The 18617-nt window shown below is 39.9% G+C and overlaps 1 protein-coding gene across 2 annotated transcripts in view; it reads left to right on the top strand.

Moving 5' to 3' along the window:
* Positions 1–18617, top strand: part of LOC129267226 (uncharacterized) — a 171341-nt gene that overhangs the window by 76335 nt on the left and 76389 nt on the right. For both annotated transcript variants that reach the window (XM_064103566.1, XM_064103565.1), the window contains 22 exons: positions 97–350; positions 793–959; positions 1612–1827; positions 2746–2979; positions 3593–3780; positions 4328–4739; positions 5245–5391; positions 5941–6089; positions 6442–6604; positions 7272–7472; positions 7697–7972; positions 9714–9941; positions 10590–10688; positions 11663–11836; positions 12544–12912; positions 13750–13863; positions 14354–14644; positions 15220–15438; positions 15925–16110; positions 16737–16964; positions 17428–17643; positions 18192–18320. In XM_064103566.1, coding sequence (XP_063959636.1) covers positions 97–350; positions 793–959; positions 1612–1827; positions 2746–2979; positions 3593–3780; positions 4328–4739; positions 5245–5391; positions 5941–6089; positions 6442–6604; positions 7272–7472; positions 7697–7972; positions 9714–9941; positions 10590–10688; positions 11663–11836; positions 12544–12912; positions 13750–13863; positions 14354–14644; positions 15220–15438; positions 15925–16110; positions 16737–16964; positions 17428–17643; positions 18192–18320 — 4660 coding nt within the window. The remainder of the gene's footprint in view (positions 1–96; positions 351–792; positions 960–1611; positions 1828–2745; positions 2980–3592; positions 3781–4327; positions 4740–5244; positions 5392–5940; positions 6090–6441; positions 6605–7271; positions 7473–7696; positions 7973–9713; positions 9942–10589; positions 10689–11662; positions 11837–12543; positions 12913–13749; positions 13864–14353; positions 14645–15219; positions 15439–15924; positions 16111–16736; positions 16965–17427; positions 17644–18191; positions 18321–18617) is intronic.

Raw genomic sequence — 18617 nt, 5'->3', positions numbered from 1 at the left:
GATGATAAGGAAACATTTGCTCTGATCATTGTGTAAGTCAACAGATGTTTAGAGTAGAAAATGTATATTGTGATGTATTTTTATTTTCATCAACAGAGCGAATGCACACCGTGCCTCTACGGCCAATACTGCGAGGACGTTGGCTTGACCGCTCCGACCGGCGACTGCTACGCCGGCTTCTACTGCTTACGAGGTGCCAAAGATCCCAACAACCCGACAGTCGATTCAACGGGTGGTCCTTGCCCAGTGGGTCACTACTGTCCAAACGGGACGTCTTACCCACTGGACTGCGAGGCAGGAACCTACAACAACCAGACTGGTCAATCGGAATGTGATCCATGTCCACCAGGGTGAGATGACCACTGCATAACAATAATTATTACGTTATTTAATGTTTAAATTTGCCATGTACTAGTTCTTCATTACTGAAGTAAGTTTTACGTAACTTTGTGATCAGTTTCGTGATCAGTTCCCGGGTCTCTAGAAATGGAAATAGCCATGTATGTGAATACGGACTTCCTTAGATAACCTGTTGCCTCAGAGATTCTATGAATCCCCCCCCTCCGGTTTCCGTAAGTAACAGGTTAATGTGTCACTATCAACACTGCTGCTCTTTACGGGAAAGAGAAAATCAGATAAGAACTGTAAGAATCTGTCTAATAAAATCAATTATCTGTAAACTGGCGTGCTATAACCAATAAAAAGTCACAATTTCAGGAACTTATACCAGTATCTGTAAGCTTTTAATTGATGTAAAACTTCCAACTCAACTGTTTTCTTCCTCGTGTCCAGGTATTACTGTGAAACCGGTGATGTCCACTACGCAGATACCCCATGTCCAACCGGTCATTACTGTCCGGAGGGCACCAAGTCGTCCGATGAGTTCCCCTGTCCCAAGGGCTACTATAATGACTATGAGGGCAAGCAAGAGCTGGTTGACTGCAAGCCTTGTACACCCGGTGAGTGCTCAATGCTTGGCAAACTTTGTCAAAAGAGTGCGCAACGTCTTTTAGCAGGAATCCCGCTTTAAGCATTGTGGCTTTTCTTACATTTCCCATCGTTTTGTCAATATGATGAAATGTGACAATCGTAATAATATGAAGCTGTTTGCGGGTTCTATGCAACTCTGACTTGGACGAGGTCTAAAAAATTACTCATGAGATTGATCTTTTGGGGGGATGAAGTAACATTTATCATACTATTCTCCCTTATGTACCCTTTAATTGGAGAGGGGTCAATAAGTGAGTTGCATTCTAAGAGGAACCATATTCTAAAGGGTCATGCTGTAACTTGTTCCCAATTTAATGATGATACTGATAATACTGACATTGATGATAATAATAATAATAAAAAATAATAAGAAAATTAATGATAATGATGATTATGTTACTTATAAAGTGGCAAAGCAACTCTCGAGAGTGCACAAGGTAGGAGCGCAGAGAATCAAGAAGTACTGTAAATCAATAGTATTGAGATGTTTTTAACAACACAAGACTATAGATAATACATTTTATATCTTCAGGAAGACTATTCTAAAAAGTAGGCATCTTTGAGCAAAGGATATTTGGATGACCATATTCAATTCTATTCTTCAATGATTTTTCCTTTCAGGTCAATACTGTGGCACTCCCGGTCTCAGCGCCCCTACCGACCCCTGCGCCCCCGGCTGGTACTGTATCCGAGGGGCGTGGTCAAGCATGCCAACGGATTACGGCTTCAACAACATCACTACCTCATGCTTCTGTTCATCCAATGCCACCGGAGGGCAGTGTTCGCCCGGAGAGTTCTGTCCTGAGGGATCCATTGAACCTACAAGCTGCACACGCGGTGAGTTCAGGCACCAAAAAATAGAAAGATATTACGTTTAGTTTTGTTTGGAAGTTGTGGTGTGACATGCTCTGGTCATCAAAAAATGGGGCGGAAAGGGGGAGAAAAGTCAAAGTGGCTGTGAATTTCAGTCTTATTTTTAGTGTTAGCCTTATTAAAGAACTGTACTAAAGATATTTATTCTTTACATTTCTTTAATACAAATAACATTTTTTTTTTTACAATCATGAACAGATAATTCTTTAATAGGTTTTTCAAATCTCATTTGCAAATCATTTAGATTGTCATTCTGTAGATACTGTATTGGATTATTAGAACTATGTGAGATAGGATTCATAAATGACTATGCACAAAAGATAATTTCTTTCATAATTAGGCAAATTATAATAAAGGGTTATGCAAGAAACTATTTGCAATGAATTGCCAAGTTCTGTCACAATTTGAGAATTACGAGCCATTAAGTTAGCTGCAGGAAATGAGTTTCTCTCCTTGTTGGAAGAAGCAGAATTGGCAATCAATCACAAATTTACAATCACTTGCAAGAGCAAGAGCGGGCGCGTCGTGGTCTAGTGGTTCTGACACTCGCCTTTCAAACAGAGTGTCGCGGGTTTGAATCCTAGCCATGGCGTGTTTTCTTTCAGCAAGAAATTTATCCACCCTGCTGCAACCGACCCAGGTGAGGTGAATGGGTACCCGGTAGGAAGAAATTCCTCGAGTGCCCGATCAAGGTAGCCGTGCTAAAGCAGGGCCCTCTGGTAGAACAGTTTCCAGAACTGAAGTGGCTACCCTGGGTAAAAAATGAAATTATTATTTTTATTATTTAGAGCTATGATTGATTCAGGGAGCTGCATTGGATTGCAATGGATTTCAATTTCTTTGCAAATGCCTATATTGACTTCCTTACCCCTTTCGCTGCAGGCTATTACTGTGAAGAATACGGAATGTCAAACGTCACTGGACCATGTGATCCCGGTTACTACTGCACCTTGGGTGCGTCCGAAGCCACACCGACCAACAACGTCACCGGCGCGGTTTGTCCCGCCGGCCACTACTGCCCTGAGGCAACCTATGACCCCATACCGTGTCCAGCTGGCTACTATGTCAATACAACAAAGAGTGTTGAACTGGATGACTGCATGCCTTGCTTGCCAGGTGAGGTTTCACCATTTACATTTGAACCATTTCAACAGCCCTTCATGGTGCACCTCTTTTGCTCTGCAAATTGGCAGCAATCGTTTCATTCTCTTTTCATTTTCATATGTTGAAAATTTTGAATATGGATATGATATGACACGAGTCAAAATGAATGAGAAAAGCAGATTTCTTTACCTGTACATTTATAATACTGTATGTAATGTATAACATGCATTTTATGTTTGGTTATATGCTTTGTTGGGAAATTTTGAATAAAGACTTGCTTTGGAATAAAGAAAAAGAAAAGCAGATGTTTAGCAAACAGTTGCTTGCATTTTTAAAATATGCTGCTTTCTTCTCTTTGCCAATGTAGAGAGTGTAGTGATTAGCTGAAGTTACACAATCTTTATTCAGGAACAGCGGTATGACACGATCAACTGATCTGCTACACGATAAATGCATGAAACACTTTGTTCTCTTGTGCAAAAGTAATCCAAACTGGAGAAGCTGAGTAGTCTAAACCTCTTCCGCAAAGTTTTTTTTTTTTTGCATCAGGGAAACTCACTGCATCGATACACAATAACCACATGAACAAAGCTGACATATTTCCTGTTTTTTGTTGAATATCTAGGTTACTACTGTGAAGGTACAGGCCTGCCCGAGCCCACTGGTCCCTGCCAAGCTGGCTATTACTGTCCTGGCGGTCAGAACACATCTCAGCCGACGGAATACATCTGCACTCCTGGTCACTACTGCGAAGCTGGTAGCTCTGGATTGACTTCATGTGCATCTGGGACATACCAAGATGACTTTGGAATGGTTAGTTGATCAAGGGAAAGGATTTTTTATTTAAGTACAGAGGTCTCTAAAGTTTCCATATGATAGTAGTTACAAAAATAGCGAAGTTACCATGATAGTTTTAACTCTCAATGAAACAAGCTCCAGGACTATATTATGCAAAATGGCATCTGAGTTAAATTCGGGTAGAATGGCATTGAAGAACAGGAATACAGGAATAGTGATAAAGAAATCGTTGAATTGGAAAGATTGTAATGCATCTGACTATTATTGCATTAATGATGTTAAATTGCTGTTGTAAGATGGGAATCAAAAGCTATCATGTATTGTGGCAGAAAATGATGATTATTGATAATGAATATCGGAATGAAACATAGATTTGCAGATGGTGACATTGTATACAACAAATGTTGCCAAAAATAATGATGGACAAGGAGCCTTTAGTTTTAACACCAATCAGTATTCGATGAGGCTTTGAAGCCAGCATACTGTTTTCTTTAGTGAATATCATAATATTTTTTTCTGACTTCATCATCTTTTTCTTTATTCAATTCCTGTCTTGTGTCAGGATTCTTGTAAGAGCTGTCCAGCTGGCTTCTACTGCGATGCCACCCTCCAGAATGACACCTTCTGCAGCCACGGTGTACAGAACCCACAGCCGTGTCCTCAAGGCCACTACTGTCCCATGGGCACCAAGTACTCCAAGGAGTTCCCTTGCCCCAACGGAACCTTCAGTGACCAGACCAATCTCGAGGAGGCCGATGACTGTACCCCATGTTCCGGAGGGATGTATTGCGACCGCGAGGGTCTGACTGCGCCGTACGGCGAGTGCGAGGCTGGGTATTACTGCATCTCGGGGGCATCATCGCCTACACCAACCGATGGAGTCACAGGGGACATTTGTCCAGTTGGGACGTACTGTCCCACAGGATCTAACAAGACCTACGACTGTCCACCTTCAACATACAACCCTACAGAAGGTATTGTCAGCACTGTCATTGATAACTTACTTTATTGCCCATGGATTTTCCATACATCAGATAGAGGGAACGATGAAAAAAGGAAATGCTGAATGTAACCTAGTCTTATAAAATACTGAGTGCTTCATTCAAAGTGAAATTTAAAATAATAATTGAAAAAATATAAAGAAATGAAATAATCTGAAAATTGTGGAATGCGTGATTTTGCCTGTAGGATCAGTGCGAAGTGCTTGAGTAGCATCACGTACAGAACTTAAACTTTGATTAAACTTGACTGTATAGTTTTTATCGTCATTCTATTGCCATTTCTTCACTTGAGAATAACATGTATTCAAGTTATGATTGAGTTCAGTATTTGAATATTTTAAAAACTTGTATTTAGATACCCCATTGGCGACTTCAATCTCACATGGAAGTCAATAAGACTTGTGTATAATTGCTCTGTCATATAGTCATTACAAGTTTGTCATTAGATCCATCATTATTCCTGTTTTTTGTTTTGCAGGACGAGAGTCCATCTCAGAATGCCTTGCCTGTGATGCAGGTGAATACTGTCCTGTGTACGGCTTGAATACCACGGCAGGAGACTGTGATGCAGGGTTCTACTGTGCAGGCAACGCCTCATCCGCTTCACCAACTGATGGCGTGACAGGTATCCGTATTCATCCTTTTTTTTAACAAATATGTGCACATTGTAGGACCAATAGTGCTTGCGGCAGTTTCCTTTATTTCATGTCAGATATAAAGAGAGTAATGTAGATGAAATGCTATTCTCTATGGGCATAAAGTTCTGTTCCAGGAATTGATCTGCAGACTTTGATGTGTGTCATCAGCCGCCGAAGACCACTCTGCCATGGCAGAGTGGCATTTCCAGGAATTCAATGACACTCAAACAATTGTAAATGTCAGCACATTGAAAATAATTAGCCATACAACATCCAAAATACATATTCTCTATATTCCTTTAGAGAATTCATTGTAGTCAAAATGAATAGTTGGAATTTATATCATAACTCTAAAATTTGAGCTTTATCTGAGGTGCCATCAGTTGGAAAATAAATGGGATACAAGGTCTTAACATCCAACCAACATTGTCATGTCTGCACTGCAATAGAAAACATTATCATGCTCAAGCGCCAGATCATGGTAGCTGTGCTAAAGCCAGGGTAATAACAATGATTATTATCATTTTTCTGTTTAGGGGATGAATGTCCAGTTGGTCACCGCTGTCCAGCCGGGTCACCACAGCCGATCCAATGCGAGCCAGGAACCTATACAGACACAACGCAGAATGAAGCATGTCTTCAGTGCACACCAGGTCACTACTGTATTACCGGCTCCAACCCTGAGGTAAGTCCCATGGATATCAAAATACATACATGTAGAAGGACGACATGTTGTGTGAATGATTGACGCCATCTTGTTCGTGTGTTAATTGACACAAAACGTTCCATTTTGTTCAGCTCTACACAAAAAGATGGCAATGAAATTATCATGAGATATATGGGGATCTATTTTGTACTTAGGTTCCTTTGCAGCATAGGAACTGGCTGGAGTGAGATTTGACAAACTATGCAAGTTTATCTTTACCCATTGCATACTGGAAACAAGTGGTACCTGTACAAAGCCTATGGGATTCACAGAATTCAGGAAAATGCATCATTTCTTTTGATATCATTGTAATATCTTTTTTCTTACGTAGGACTGTCCTGCTGGTTTCTATTGTCCAGAGGGAACTGGACATGTATGGCAGTCTTGTCCAGCGGGTACATTCAGTCCATCGACCGGCCTATCAAATGAGACCCAGTGTACTCAGTGTACTGCTGGTAATTACTGCGACGTGGTCAACGCTACTACGGTATCTGGTAAGTAGTCTCCTTGAGTTACTACAGATTAAACTTATTTCTGGGGCTGATTCACAAAGATTTAATTTTGATTGAAAATCACTTTAAAATTCCTAGTTAAGTGTGGTTTATAACACACCAATGATTTGGTCAGATTATACATGGGTGAAGCTGGGTATTGGTCCCAGTGAGATTATGCATCAAGTACTGTGTGCCTGCACTTAAGCATGACTTAAGTGCCACACTTAAGTCAAACGTAAGTCACTCACATCACACTTAAATCTCTCTGAAACATCCCCAGGGTTGCACTTTGATAAGTACAGGAACCCGTCTGTAGGTGATTGTCTAAAGTTGTTCATACACCACATTGGAACTGTTGTATTTTGTGATCAGAATCATTGATGAGGGGCAATTCCAAGAAAAAAAGTCAACCTTTTTATTTTTGAAAGTCTGACCCCATCTCTCTCTCTTGGATACTTCATTTATGAAGTGCTTAAGGGGACACCATTTGAAGTAGATAATTTTTAATCAGAGTGCAAATATTGACAAGAAGAAGAAGACAGAGACAAATGATATCAGAAATATCCCGCATATAAGGGTATTGTTATCAGTGTCAGTTCTGTAATTTGTTGCATTATCCTCATGTTAGAAAAAATCTCAAAATTTGTAATATTATTATATTTTACAGGTCCTTGTGACGGAGGGTTCTACTGCCGAAGCGGTTCCGACGCCAGACAGCCCAGTGAATCCTCCAGGGGTGATGCCGGTGTCTGTCCCGAGGGATACTACTGTGTCCAGGGAACTGGGGAACCAGAGCCTTGTCCACCGTCTACTTTTAACAATGTCACCGGGATCTCTAGCTTAGATGAATGCCAGGATTGCTTGGAAGGTAAGGATATGACGGAGAAGAATTTGAAAAGGAAGACAGACACCTGATATGTTTGTAGAATAGCATTGGTAACATTGAGAAATTCTAAATCATGATTTTGAGCTTGAGCTAAAGCTACGGTAATAATAATAGTTCATAATAATAATAATAAGAATAGATTATTTGTGGATAGATGGCACTATATAAATGCTTGTTATCATTATTATCTATGATTACTTGAACAGGTCATTACTGCGAGATACCAGGCCTGAGCTACCCCAGCGGTGAATGCGATCCCGGCTTCTACTGCCATCTCGGCTCCAACTCCTCCAACCCCAGCGTCGCCTCGTCCACCGGTGGACCCTGCCCTGCTGGCTCCTTCTGCGTCGGAGGCAACAGCGACTATGTCCTCTGCCCGCCAGGTTACTACCAACCTAATGAGAGGGAGGATAACTGCTTGGACTGTCCTGAGGGACATTACTGTGAGGAGGGAAGCTACAACTACACCATCTGTCCTAAAGGTACAGAAGAGGTTTTTTTTATTATCGTCAAATAGGACATACTGAAGCTTTTGGACATGCACTCATTGGAGTAAAATTGCATGAATGGCCAGGGACCCGTCTCATAAAGTGTTACAACTGTTGTAACTTTGCCATTATGGCAACTACCATGGTGACCTTGGTTTTGATTGGCTGCTGAGCCCTGTTGCCATGGTACAATGTAGTTGCCATAATGACAAAGTTACAACAGTTGTAACTCTTTATGAAACAGGCCCCTGAACTTTGCTTTTGGATTGGTAAAGGCTTGCTGAGGAAGTTGAATAATGCAAAAGTGATTACTGGTTATCTGCATATGCCACTCTCCACCCAGGTGTAGTTTAAAATGGGTACCTGTTAGGAATGAATCCCTTGAATGCTCAGCTACGTGATAACGATAAGGGTAGTAGTGCTAAAGCCGGTGTAATTGTATGCAGCACGTAGAAACATTTCAAGTGCTTATATGGTGCATATCATTATAATGCATGAGTTGTTTGACTTACCCTGTAGGCCTGTAATATTCTTGGAATGTGTATTTTTTTTATTTTGTCCTTTTTTCAATTTTTGTCTCACCTGCATAGCAGAGTGAGACTATAGGCGCCGCTTTTCCGACGGCGGCGGCGGCGACGGCGACGGCGTCAACACCAAATCTTAACCTGAGGTTAAGTTTTTGAAATGACAGCATAACTTAGAAAGTATATGGACCTAGTTCATGAAACTTGGCCATAAGGTTAATCAAGTATTACTGAACATCCTGCCTGAGTTTCATGTCACATGACCAAGGTCAAAGGTCATTTAGGGTCAATGAACTTAGACCATGTTGGGGGAATCAACATCAAAATCTTAACCTACATGTAAGGTTAAGTTTTTGAAATGTCATTATAAATTAGAAAATATATGGACCTAGTTCATGAAACTTATACATAAGGTCAATCAAGTATCACTGAACATCCTGCATGAGTTTCACGACACATGACCAAGGTCAAAGGTCATTTAGGGTCAATGAACTTTGGCCGAATTGGGGGTATCTGTTGAATTACCATCATAACTTTGAAAGTTTATGGATCTGATTCATGAAACTTGGACATAATAGTAATCAAGTATTACTGAACATCCTGTGCAAGTTTCAGGTCACATGATCAAGGTCAAAGGTCATTTAGGGTCAATGAACTTTGGCCAAATTGGGGTATTTGTTGAATTACAGCCATAAATTTGAAAGTGTGTTGGTCTAGTTCATAAAACTTGGACATAAGAGTAATCAAGTATCATTGAACATCCTGTGCGAGTTTCAGGTCACATGATCAAGGTCAAAGGTCATGTAAGGTCAAAGAACTTTGGCCACGTTGGGGGTATTTGTTGAATTGCCATCATATCTCTATACATGTAAGTGTATTGGTCTAATTCATAAAACGTGGAAATACGAGTAACCAAGTATCACTGAACATCTTGTGCGAGTTATAGTAGTTTCAAAATCAGCACTGCTGCTATATTGAATCGCGTGATGCAGGTGAGACGGCCAGAGGCATTCCACTTGTTGTTGACTTGTGTCTCTTGAGTAAACAAGAGACTTGACATCCACAATAAGGAGATTTGTCAGCCATACACTTCACACCTCACCCAAACATATTGCTCAGACTTCTAGCACATGAATTGAATAAAACCAAAGAAGATAGCCCAATAATTGTCTCCTGACTGTCTGTCTGTCCCTTCCATATATCCCCCTCAGGTCACTTCTGCCCTCTAAACACTGAGTTTGCGACCGAGAACCCTTGCAACAACGGAACCTTCAACAATGCTACGGGAGGCAGCGACGTCAACGCCTGTGAGCTCTGCCCGGCGGGGATGTACTGCCCTGAACGAGGAATGGAAGAACCCGCTGGTCTCTGTGCTCCCGGCTGGTATTGCATCCTGGGAGCCTGGAAGGATATGCCTACTTCCCTTGGAAATGATACTGGTGAGTGTCTTTAAAGATTTCAAATAGCAGAAGTGTTTTACGGTACAGCATGTGGTGAACCCTAGGTCTAGGAAAAGTGTATACAGGTAGAAGTGAAATGGACAGGCTTGAAAGTGTACGTTGAGTAGAATTTCTTTCGGAAATGAGTTTATTCCTTAAAAGGACTGTAAACCAGAAAGAATTCAGGAGCTTGAGTAGTTGGAGAGATGAGAAAAGGTTGGCTTGAGTCGGCGAGTAGAGTTGTAGAGCGGGAGTAGGAGAGAATACTCAACGTTTCAGGCAGGTTGAATGTCTGTCTTTAGGAGGGTACAAAGTGTTACTCCAGGCTGAAAATAATATGATTTGAAAAGATAGAGTTAAATCAGAGACACCTCGGTGGAGAGTAGATGGATGCCTTGCCAGAGGATTTGAGGCCACAGGGGGATTCAAGCACATGACCCTCTGATGACAAGGAAAGAGTCAGAACGACTGCACCATAATGCTTGCAGCTTTCGCTCTACGTCATATTCAAAACTTGTCAGACTGCAGTATGTCTGCCAATCAAAAATTCCTTTACTAGAAATACTTGTATTCTCATAACAAAGTAATCTTGAACTAAAGGTCAATTTTCATCTTCATGTTTGTTTGTTTTTCAAATGCTTTTTACAGATTTTGGCTGTGCCTGTCCCAACGATACCACTGGAGGGCGCTGTCTTGCAGGAACATACTGTCCGGCTGGTGCTTCACAACCAATACAGTGTGACCCAGGTCGGTATTGAATGATTTAATTTTTTTTTTTCTTGCTTTTATTTTTGAGTATGAAATGATTATTTTTGTTTTTGAAGTTATGGAAATAAAAACTATTAAAGGATTAAAAAAAACTTGTAATAAATGATGATGATTACACTTGGTGACGTAGTGCTTGTCAGTTACTTTATCAGAAGAAAGTGAATAAAAAATAAAACAATAGGTCACCAATTTACCACAGTCAAAAGTATGTATTTCATCAGTATCTTTAATTTAAAAGCTTTGATGCTTAGACTATAATCCCGTTTTATAAAGACTTCAATGATAACAAATGAACAGTTTCTATAACAAATTTATCAGCCTATCAGATTGAAATAATTCTTGCTTTTACATGTATCTTTGATAAGCAAATAATGATTCAAATAAATAATTGTCCAAAAGGAGAAGGAAAACTCTCAGATTTTGAGACTGTTAGAAATGAACATTTCAGGACCCTGTTAGATAAAGCTTAGCGATCGATGATGGAGATAATTTGTAGGAGTGATTTTTCATTTCATTTATTGACATTTGATTCACATAAAAAATCAGCAACAATAATGCAATAACTGTTAAATTATAAACAAGGGGAAGGAATACAATAACATGTTATAATGATACAGTCAATCAATTGAATTATAAGGTAAAAGCTTAATTTGATTCAAAGAAATATGATGGGACCTACATAAAAGCAAGCTTGAAGAAAAACTGCAGGCCCCGATGAGATAAGTTGCAATAAATTAGGGAAGACGGATAAATTTATGACTTTGCATATACAGATTTGAATTTTCATTTAAAAACAAAACAAAATAAAATATTTGAAATGATAGTACACAATAATTAAATCCTAAAAATCAGCTCCCAAGATTAATCCCTATCAGCTTTGTGGTACGGGGCCTTTTAGATCGAAAAGCAAAGTGAAGTAAAATGTTAATCATCATTTTCTTTTCAATTACTAGGTTACTACTGCCGTTACGATGAGCTCGCCAATGTCAGCGGCCTTTGTGAAGCTGGTCATTACTGCATCGGTAGTACTATCCTACCTAACCCAGTCAACGAGACGACCGGTGATATCTGCCCCAAAGGTCATTATTGTCCTGAGGGAAGCTATGATGCACAGCCATGTGAACCAGGTGACCTTTGACATCTTCTTGACCTCTATTTGACCTCTTTTTGACCTTTTGTTATTAGTGTAGCCATAAACTATGTTATCTTCCTGATAAGTTTCTGTACTAGCCATATGGGATGTGATGACTTGTCAAATTGTTGTACAACATTTGAAAATCATTTCATGACATGTCTTTGACCTATTTCTGACATCTCTTTGACCTTTGGATATATATAAATATAAACTACCTAATTAATGAGTTACTGTATCAGTCAAATTAAATATTTTGTAGAATGATTGAACATTGGGACATTGTTTTAAAACATTTTAGGCCTGGAAAAGTCATAGATGTAGATTAGATACATGACTTTCAGAAAATACTTGCATACAAAAGTTGTCTTTCATCTGAATTTTGATTTTTTATTCTTCAAAAATGGAATATTGTGGCAACATCAAAGATTTCAAAATCAAAATGGTCGTTATTTGCATCCACCGTCATACATGTAGATAAGATTATATTTCAGTACAAAACTAAAGATAATATAACAGTGATTCTTTATTACAATACATTCAGATAGCGATAGGCAATTTCAGAATTGCAGATGAACAAATGAAAATTAACACCTGCAGCTGGTGTAGTAAAATTTAACAGAATATGCAGAGGAACTTTTAAGATTTTGTTGTGAATATACATGTAGTATATTAATTGTTTTTAATCTTGTGATATTTCAGGAAAATTCACCAACCAGTACGGCAATCAGGCCGAGGGTGACTGCCAGCCGTGCACTGCTGGAATGTACTGTGCTGGCTGGGGTCGTGCCTTGCCCAACGCAGAATGCGACCTCGGTTGGTTCTGCCACGCAGGCTCGACGGCTGCCCAACCCAACGGTAGCCAGTGTCTCCCCGGTCACCGTTGCCCCGTTGGTAGCCACGATCAGATCCCTTGCCCATCTGGCGAGTATCAGCCCTTCGCAGAGCAGGGAGAGTGCGTGGAATGTCCTGCAGGTTCATACTGCGATCGTAACGAGGCCATCGATGAGGAGCAGAGTGGTGTTGGGGCGCCCTCTCATGGTGTGGTTATGCCCAAGGTTTGCCCTGCAGGTACGGTATTAGCCAGTATGGTTGGCATGCAGATACTCTTCATGGTGCTTAATTCATTTAGAAGGAGCACATTTATTCTATATTTGAATGATTCTATTGTTATTTTCTATACAGATATGGCAATGTACCAAAGTGGAAATTTGATGATTTGAAAGTGTTCATGAGACAATTATTGAAAAGAAGCTTGGAATTCAAATTGATGTAATATTATAGAATTCCCAACATTGTATTGGTCCAAACTTTGAAATACTGCAATGTCTTTGTCTGGTGATTTTTACTCTTACTAGCCGCCCTTTCACACGGTACCAAAATCGTAATTTGAATGATGATTCCCATGAAAAATAATTCTATTTACAAATTTTTAGCATGTGTGAAACCAAACTAGAATCAAGAACGCTAATCACAATCACGAATTCAAATTCTACTCCGGAGGTGAATTCCAGTTAAGTTACACTCAAATTATGGTACAAATTTTACGTCTGAAAGGGTTGACCTCCGAAACATCTTTTGAGGGGCGGAGCTTACGTGACCTTTCAAGCACTTCTGTAGATAATACAATAGTCACGCACTCATCATAGTTTCTTTTTTGCGATGCAGTGCTTTGATTGGGTTTGATTGAAAATTCACCAAGGACACAATACCGTCTTTGCTCGGGAATTCAAATTCAAATCACAATTTTCGAGTGAACGTGAATGGTACAATAATTCTAAAGACGAATTGCAATAATCATTACAATGATGATTCAAGATTCTTGTGTGAAAAGGCCCTAAATGTATCTAGTCAGAAGGTCACAAGCAGCTTTAGTTACTCGCACTTGTTTGTTTTTCCCGCTGTCAGGTTTTTACTGTCCGAATGGCACCGAAACAGCAAGGGAGTTCCCCTGTCCTGTAGGAACCTACAGTAATACTACCGGGCTAGAGAGTGAAGCAGAATGCAGAGATTGCCCGGAAGGTAAGTTTTTTTTTTGTATTAAACAACATTCGAAACCCTAAATGAATTGACAAACTTCCCATTTTTTTGTGTTTCAATATAAATATTTGAATTGTCTTTTAATAAACTTTTCTGTTTATTCACTTGATATTTCTTTGATTCTCCTTTTTATTGACCTAGAGAGGGAGCCAATCATTAGAAGTTCTCACAATTTTTTTTTTCTATTCTTATACTCTTCATACTCTATCAGTTTTCAATAAATAAAAAAAAAATATTTGGTACCACAAAATCATAAAATAACCCTCCCAGTTTTCTTAGGCGTCAAATAGCAGTCTCTATTTAGGGTTAAGTATGTCGATTTTTAAGGCTTTTTTACGATATCTTTTTTTCATTTGTATATTTCCTTCTACATTCCGTGGACATAGGGCATACATATACTTTACATTGTATCACAATGAAAAGTCTGGAAGAGTCAATAAAATCATTTAAACTTTTTGTTGTCTCTCCACAGGCTTCTATTGCGAAGCAGAAAACATCACGGAGCCCACCGGCCTCTGCAGCCCAGGGTACTACTGCGTCCTCCGAGCTTACACACCCCAACCCGACGGCAGTGACTCCACCGGAGGCCCTTGCGAGCAGGGCACCTACTGCACCGAGGGGTCCTCGTACCCGACTCACTGTCCAAAGGGAACCTTTGGTCACGTTGACAGGCTCCCGGCAGAGTCAAACTGCACCGACTGCTGGCCTGGGTATTACTGCAATGAAGTCGGCCTGACTGAACCCAACGGAACATGTTATCCAGGTACTGATGCAGACTTGACACTTTCAGAACTTCCTTGTTCATTCCTAAAGTTTCATATAACTCAACCTCAAGAAAATAGATCATAACAAAATAGCAATAGAAAATACAAAAATAAAAATGTTGATATAATGTAGGAAATGTTATAATTTTTCTAGTTGATAAGAATTGAAAAAGGTCAGGATCTGAATCTGTATAATGAAGTGATGCATTACAATCAGTTGTGAAAGTTTAATGTATATATACTTGCCATAAATATAAATTTACAAGCATGATATGCATCAATCATGAAATTGATTGTAGTTTCCAGGACACGGGTTAAGGAGCAACATTTTACTTGAAACAGATTATAAGTTGAATGAATATTGATACTCTGGGAGTCCTCTTGCACAACATACAAGTGGTTTATTTCTGTAGGTCCCTCTATTCATTTACATTTTTAAATGTTGGTTATGATTTCTTTTGTATGTTTTGAAGAAAAATGTGTTTTTTTTAATGAAGAATGTGATAAATGTGGACTTGAGCATGTATGGTTAATAGGTGTAATTTTCATACATTTTGATCGCTGTTTCTGACAGGATTCTACTGTTCACTGGCAGCCATTGAGCCCAATCCTAACGGTCAGTCCTATGGTGATGTCTGTCCAGTCGGTCACTTCTGTCCGCAGGGTAGCTATGCCCCAGAGCCTTGTCCAGCGGGCACCTACCAGCCCCACGATATGATGACCAATGATTCGGCCTGTCTGCCGTGTACACCTGGCATGTACTGCAATACAACAGGACAGGCAGCTGAGACTGGTAAATTGATGATGAGGAGGAGGATGATGATGATGATGGGGATAGTGATAGTGATGATGATGGCGTTGACTATGATGATGATGGTGATGGTTATGATGGTGATGATGATGATGATGATGGTGATGGTTATGATGATGATGATCATGATGATGATGGTGATGATGGTGATGGTTATGATGATGGGGATGGTGACATGGTGAGGATAAGGATGGTGATGATGATGATGATAGTTATGATGGTGTTAAAGATGATTTTGATGATGGTAGTAATAAATAGGAGGATGATGATGATGAAGTTTGTCCTCTTGTAGACTCTCATTTTATTCTTTGAAACACAGGAACAATTTATAATCCCCAGCATTGCGGTAAATATTAACTTGATCAAAGATTATTTCATTTATCTCTGTTAATCTCTGTATACAAGTCAACAGAAAATCATCACAAACATGTAGGTCCATTAAGAAGACATTCCATTCTATTTCCTCAGGTGAATGTTATGCTGGTTTCTACTGCACCCTTGGGGCGAGCAACCCCGCCCCTCAGGATGGCATCACGGGTGACATCTGTCCCCCTGGGTCTTACTGTGAACAGGGCTCACCCACCCATGTCTACTGCCCCAACGGAACTTACACCAACTACTCAGGGGCCGATGCTTGTGATGACTGCCCTCAAGGTACAGTGTTTCAAGGTTCAACGTTTCATTGCTATGCATAAGCATGGTGCTATAGTCACACTTTTTGTCTCCCCTGAACGAAGTTCGGCAGAGACCTAGTAGCCACTTTTCCTGTTACAAAAACGTTTTACATTTTTGTTGGACTTGCTCTCATTTCTCTATTTCTTCATCAATTATGTTCAGACCTGGTACAAATGATCCTTGGGTAATACCGCATGTGTGTTCATGAGGATGATGGAGTCAAAGGTCGTTTTAATGAAATGCTTTGTTTCTTCCTGGGATAAAGCAAAGGCTGTTTTCGATGTCATCTTGACTTTGGCTTTCGACTAAGTCGTTCGAAGTAAGACTCATAGAACAGATATTTTCCTAACAGCCTCATGATTGGAAGCTTTTGGCCTGAACTTTATCCCCCTTTATCCTCGTTTACTTTTGAATATATCACATTTTAGAATGAATTCATCAGAATAAAGTACGCAATATAGTTCAGATCTGGTGATGGCGTAGGCATACATATACATTGTGTGCAGTTTAGAATCAATCTAGTTTATTCGTATGTAGAAAGTGGCAGTTTAAATTTTAGATCATATGTGGTATACTAAAACAGTTATGATTATTACCATCTTCAGGATACTACTGCGTGAATCGTGACCGAGCTGACCCCTGCATCACCGGGCACTACTGTCCAGCCAAGACCGGTGCTGACCTTTATAAGTGTCCCCAGGGCACATACAACCCTCAGATGGGTATCTATGAGGAGAGCCAGTGTCTGGAGTGTGATGGCGGCAAGTACTGTCAGGAGCCTGGGCTTTCGGCCGTCTCGGGCAACTGCTCGGCTGGATTTTACTGCGAATATGGTGAGAGATGAATTTTGATGCCTTCTGTTTCTTCTTCTGCTTCATTCTGTTTTGTCACTTTTTCATTTTATAAAATAATCTCCTCTTCTTTGTCCTTTTCCTAATTCTGCTTCCGATCCTCACTTTCCTGCTTCTTATTTTTGTCTGTTTTCTTTTTTTTTTAGTTATCTTTATTTCATTTTAATTATGTTTTTAGAAACTCATATTCATTCTCCTCCTATGCCCACTTTGTTTTTACCCTTGCCCCTACTCTCCTCTGCCAAAAGGGCATCTTTCTTTTCTTCCTGTCAACTTTTTTCTTAAATCTTGGAAAAGATGGCTCATCAGAATGATTACCAACTAAGAAAATGCCCCTCTTGCATTCTGTAACCCAAAGAGCATGTTTCTCTAATCTTTCACTTTTATCCACCCCTAATTACTTGTATCAAAATGCTCCTCTTTTCCTCCATGTACCCATCAACAGGTGTGGATATGCCAGAACCGACAGGAGTCGGTAACACAGGCCTTGGCAACATCTGTCCCCGCGGCCACTATTGTCCCGAGGGAAGTATCGTCCCGCTTGGTTGCCCAGCGGGTTATTACACCGAGCTGACCAACGAGGAGACGTGTACACCTTGCCCCGAGGGCTACTACTGCCTCGAGAACGCAACGACTTATGAGGATACCATTTGCCCTGAAGGTGAGCTGAAAAATAAGAATTGAAGATACATCAATCGATTTATCAATTTATATATTTATTTTAGTCACCATATTACAATCACCATATTGGTTGTTATATATGTTGCCCTGTTAAATAAAAAACAACAAATAGCAGTAAAAATAAACAATGGTACTGACAGCCAAACATGCAACTAACAAATTAATTGATATCCTTGTGAATTATGTTCATTCAATAATCCTTGGCCATTAAAATCAATTTGTGAAAGTGAATTGAAAAAAATTAATTGATTGGAGGGGACTCTTTTACAAACATTCACTGAATAAGATTTTACTATTGCACATATTTTTGAAATTGTCATTTTAATGATTCTGGTTTTATTTTAATATACAAAAAAAGCAAAACCTTAGAGAACATTTTGGCAGTTTGGATACGTGGACCAACATGTTGATCTGTTATTCCTCTGCTCATCTTAAGTTTGTCCCCCCCCCCTTCTCTCTTTCCCATTAATATCATTCATGTCATCACACTGCAACGTGTTAACATGAGTTAAATCTCATTCTTTCCAGGTTACTATTGTCCAGAGATGACTGCCAGTCGATACGAGAATCCCTGCCCTATGGGATCTTACAACCCTGTCAACGGGAGCAATGAGCTTGAGGACTGCCTCTCCTGCCCACCGGGTGAATTCTGTGAAAGTAAGTGCTAAGTCACCCCTTTTATATGAATGGAATATTCCTCTGTTGTGTTGGGGGATAGGAACATGGGTGAAACCATCCGGAAAAGAGGGGTGTAGATTTTATATCTGATGTTTACCCATAGAAATGACTTTATTACTGCTTGTAATGACCACCTGTTGATGTGAAAGAATGTGCGAACTTACCTCTATAGCATTGAATGGAATATTCCTCCTGTATGGTTGGTTATTGGGTAAGTAGGTTAAACAGGTAAATAGGGATACAGATTTCTTATCTGATGTTCGCCTGAAGATACCA

This window comes from Lytechinus pictus, chromosome 8, assembly GCF_037042905.1.
Source record: "Lytechinus pictus isolate F3 Inbred chromosome 8, Lp3.0, whole genome shotgun sequence".
Lineage (NCBI taxonomy): Eukaryota > Metazoa > Echinodermata > Echinoidea > Temnopleuroida > Toxopneustidae > Lytechinus > Lytechinus pictus.
The sequence above is the reverse complement of the archived record's forward strand: the minus strand, read 5'-3'. Positions and strand labels throughout refer to the sequence as shown.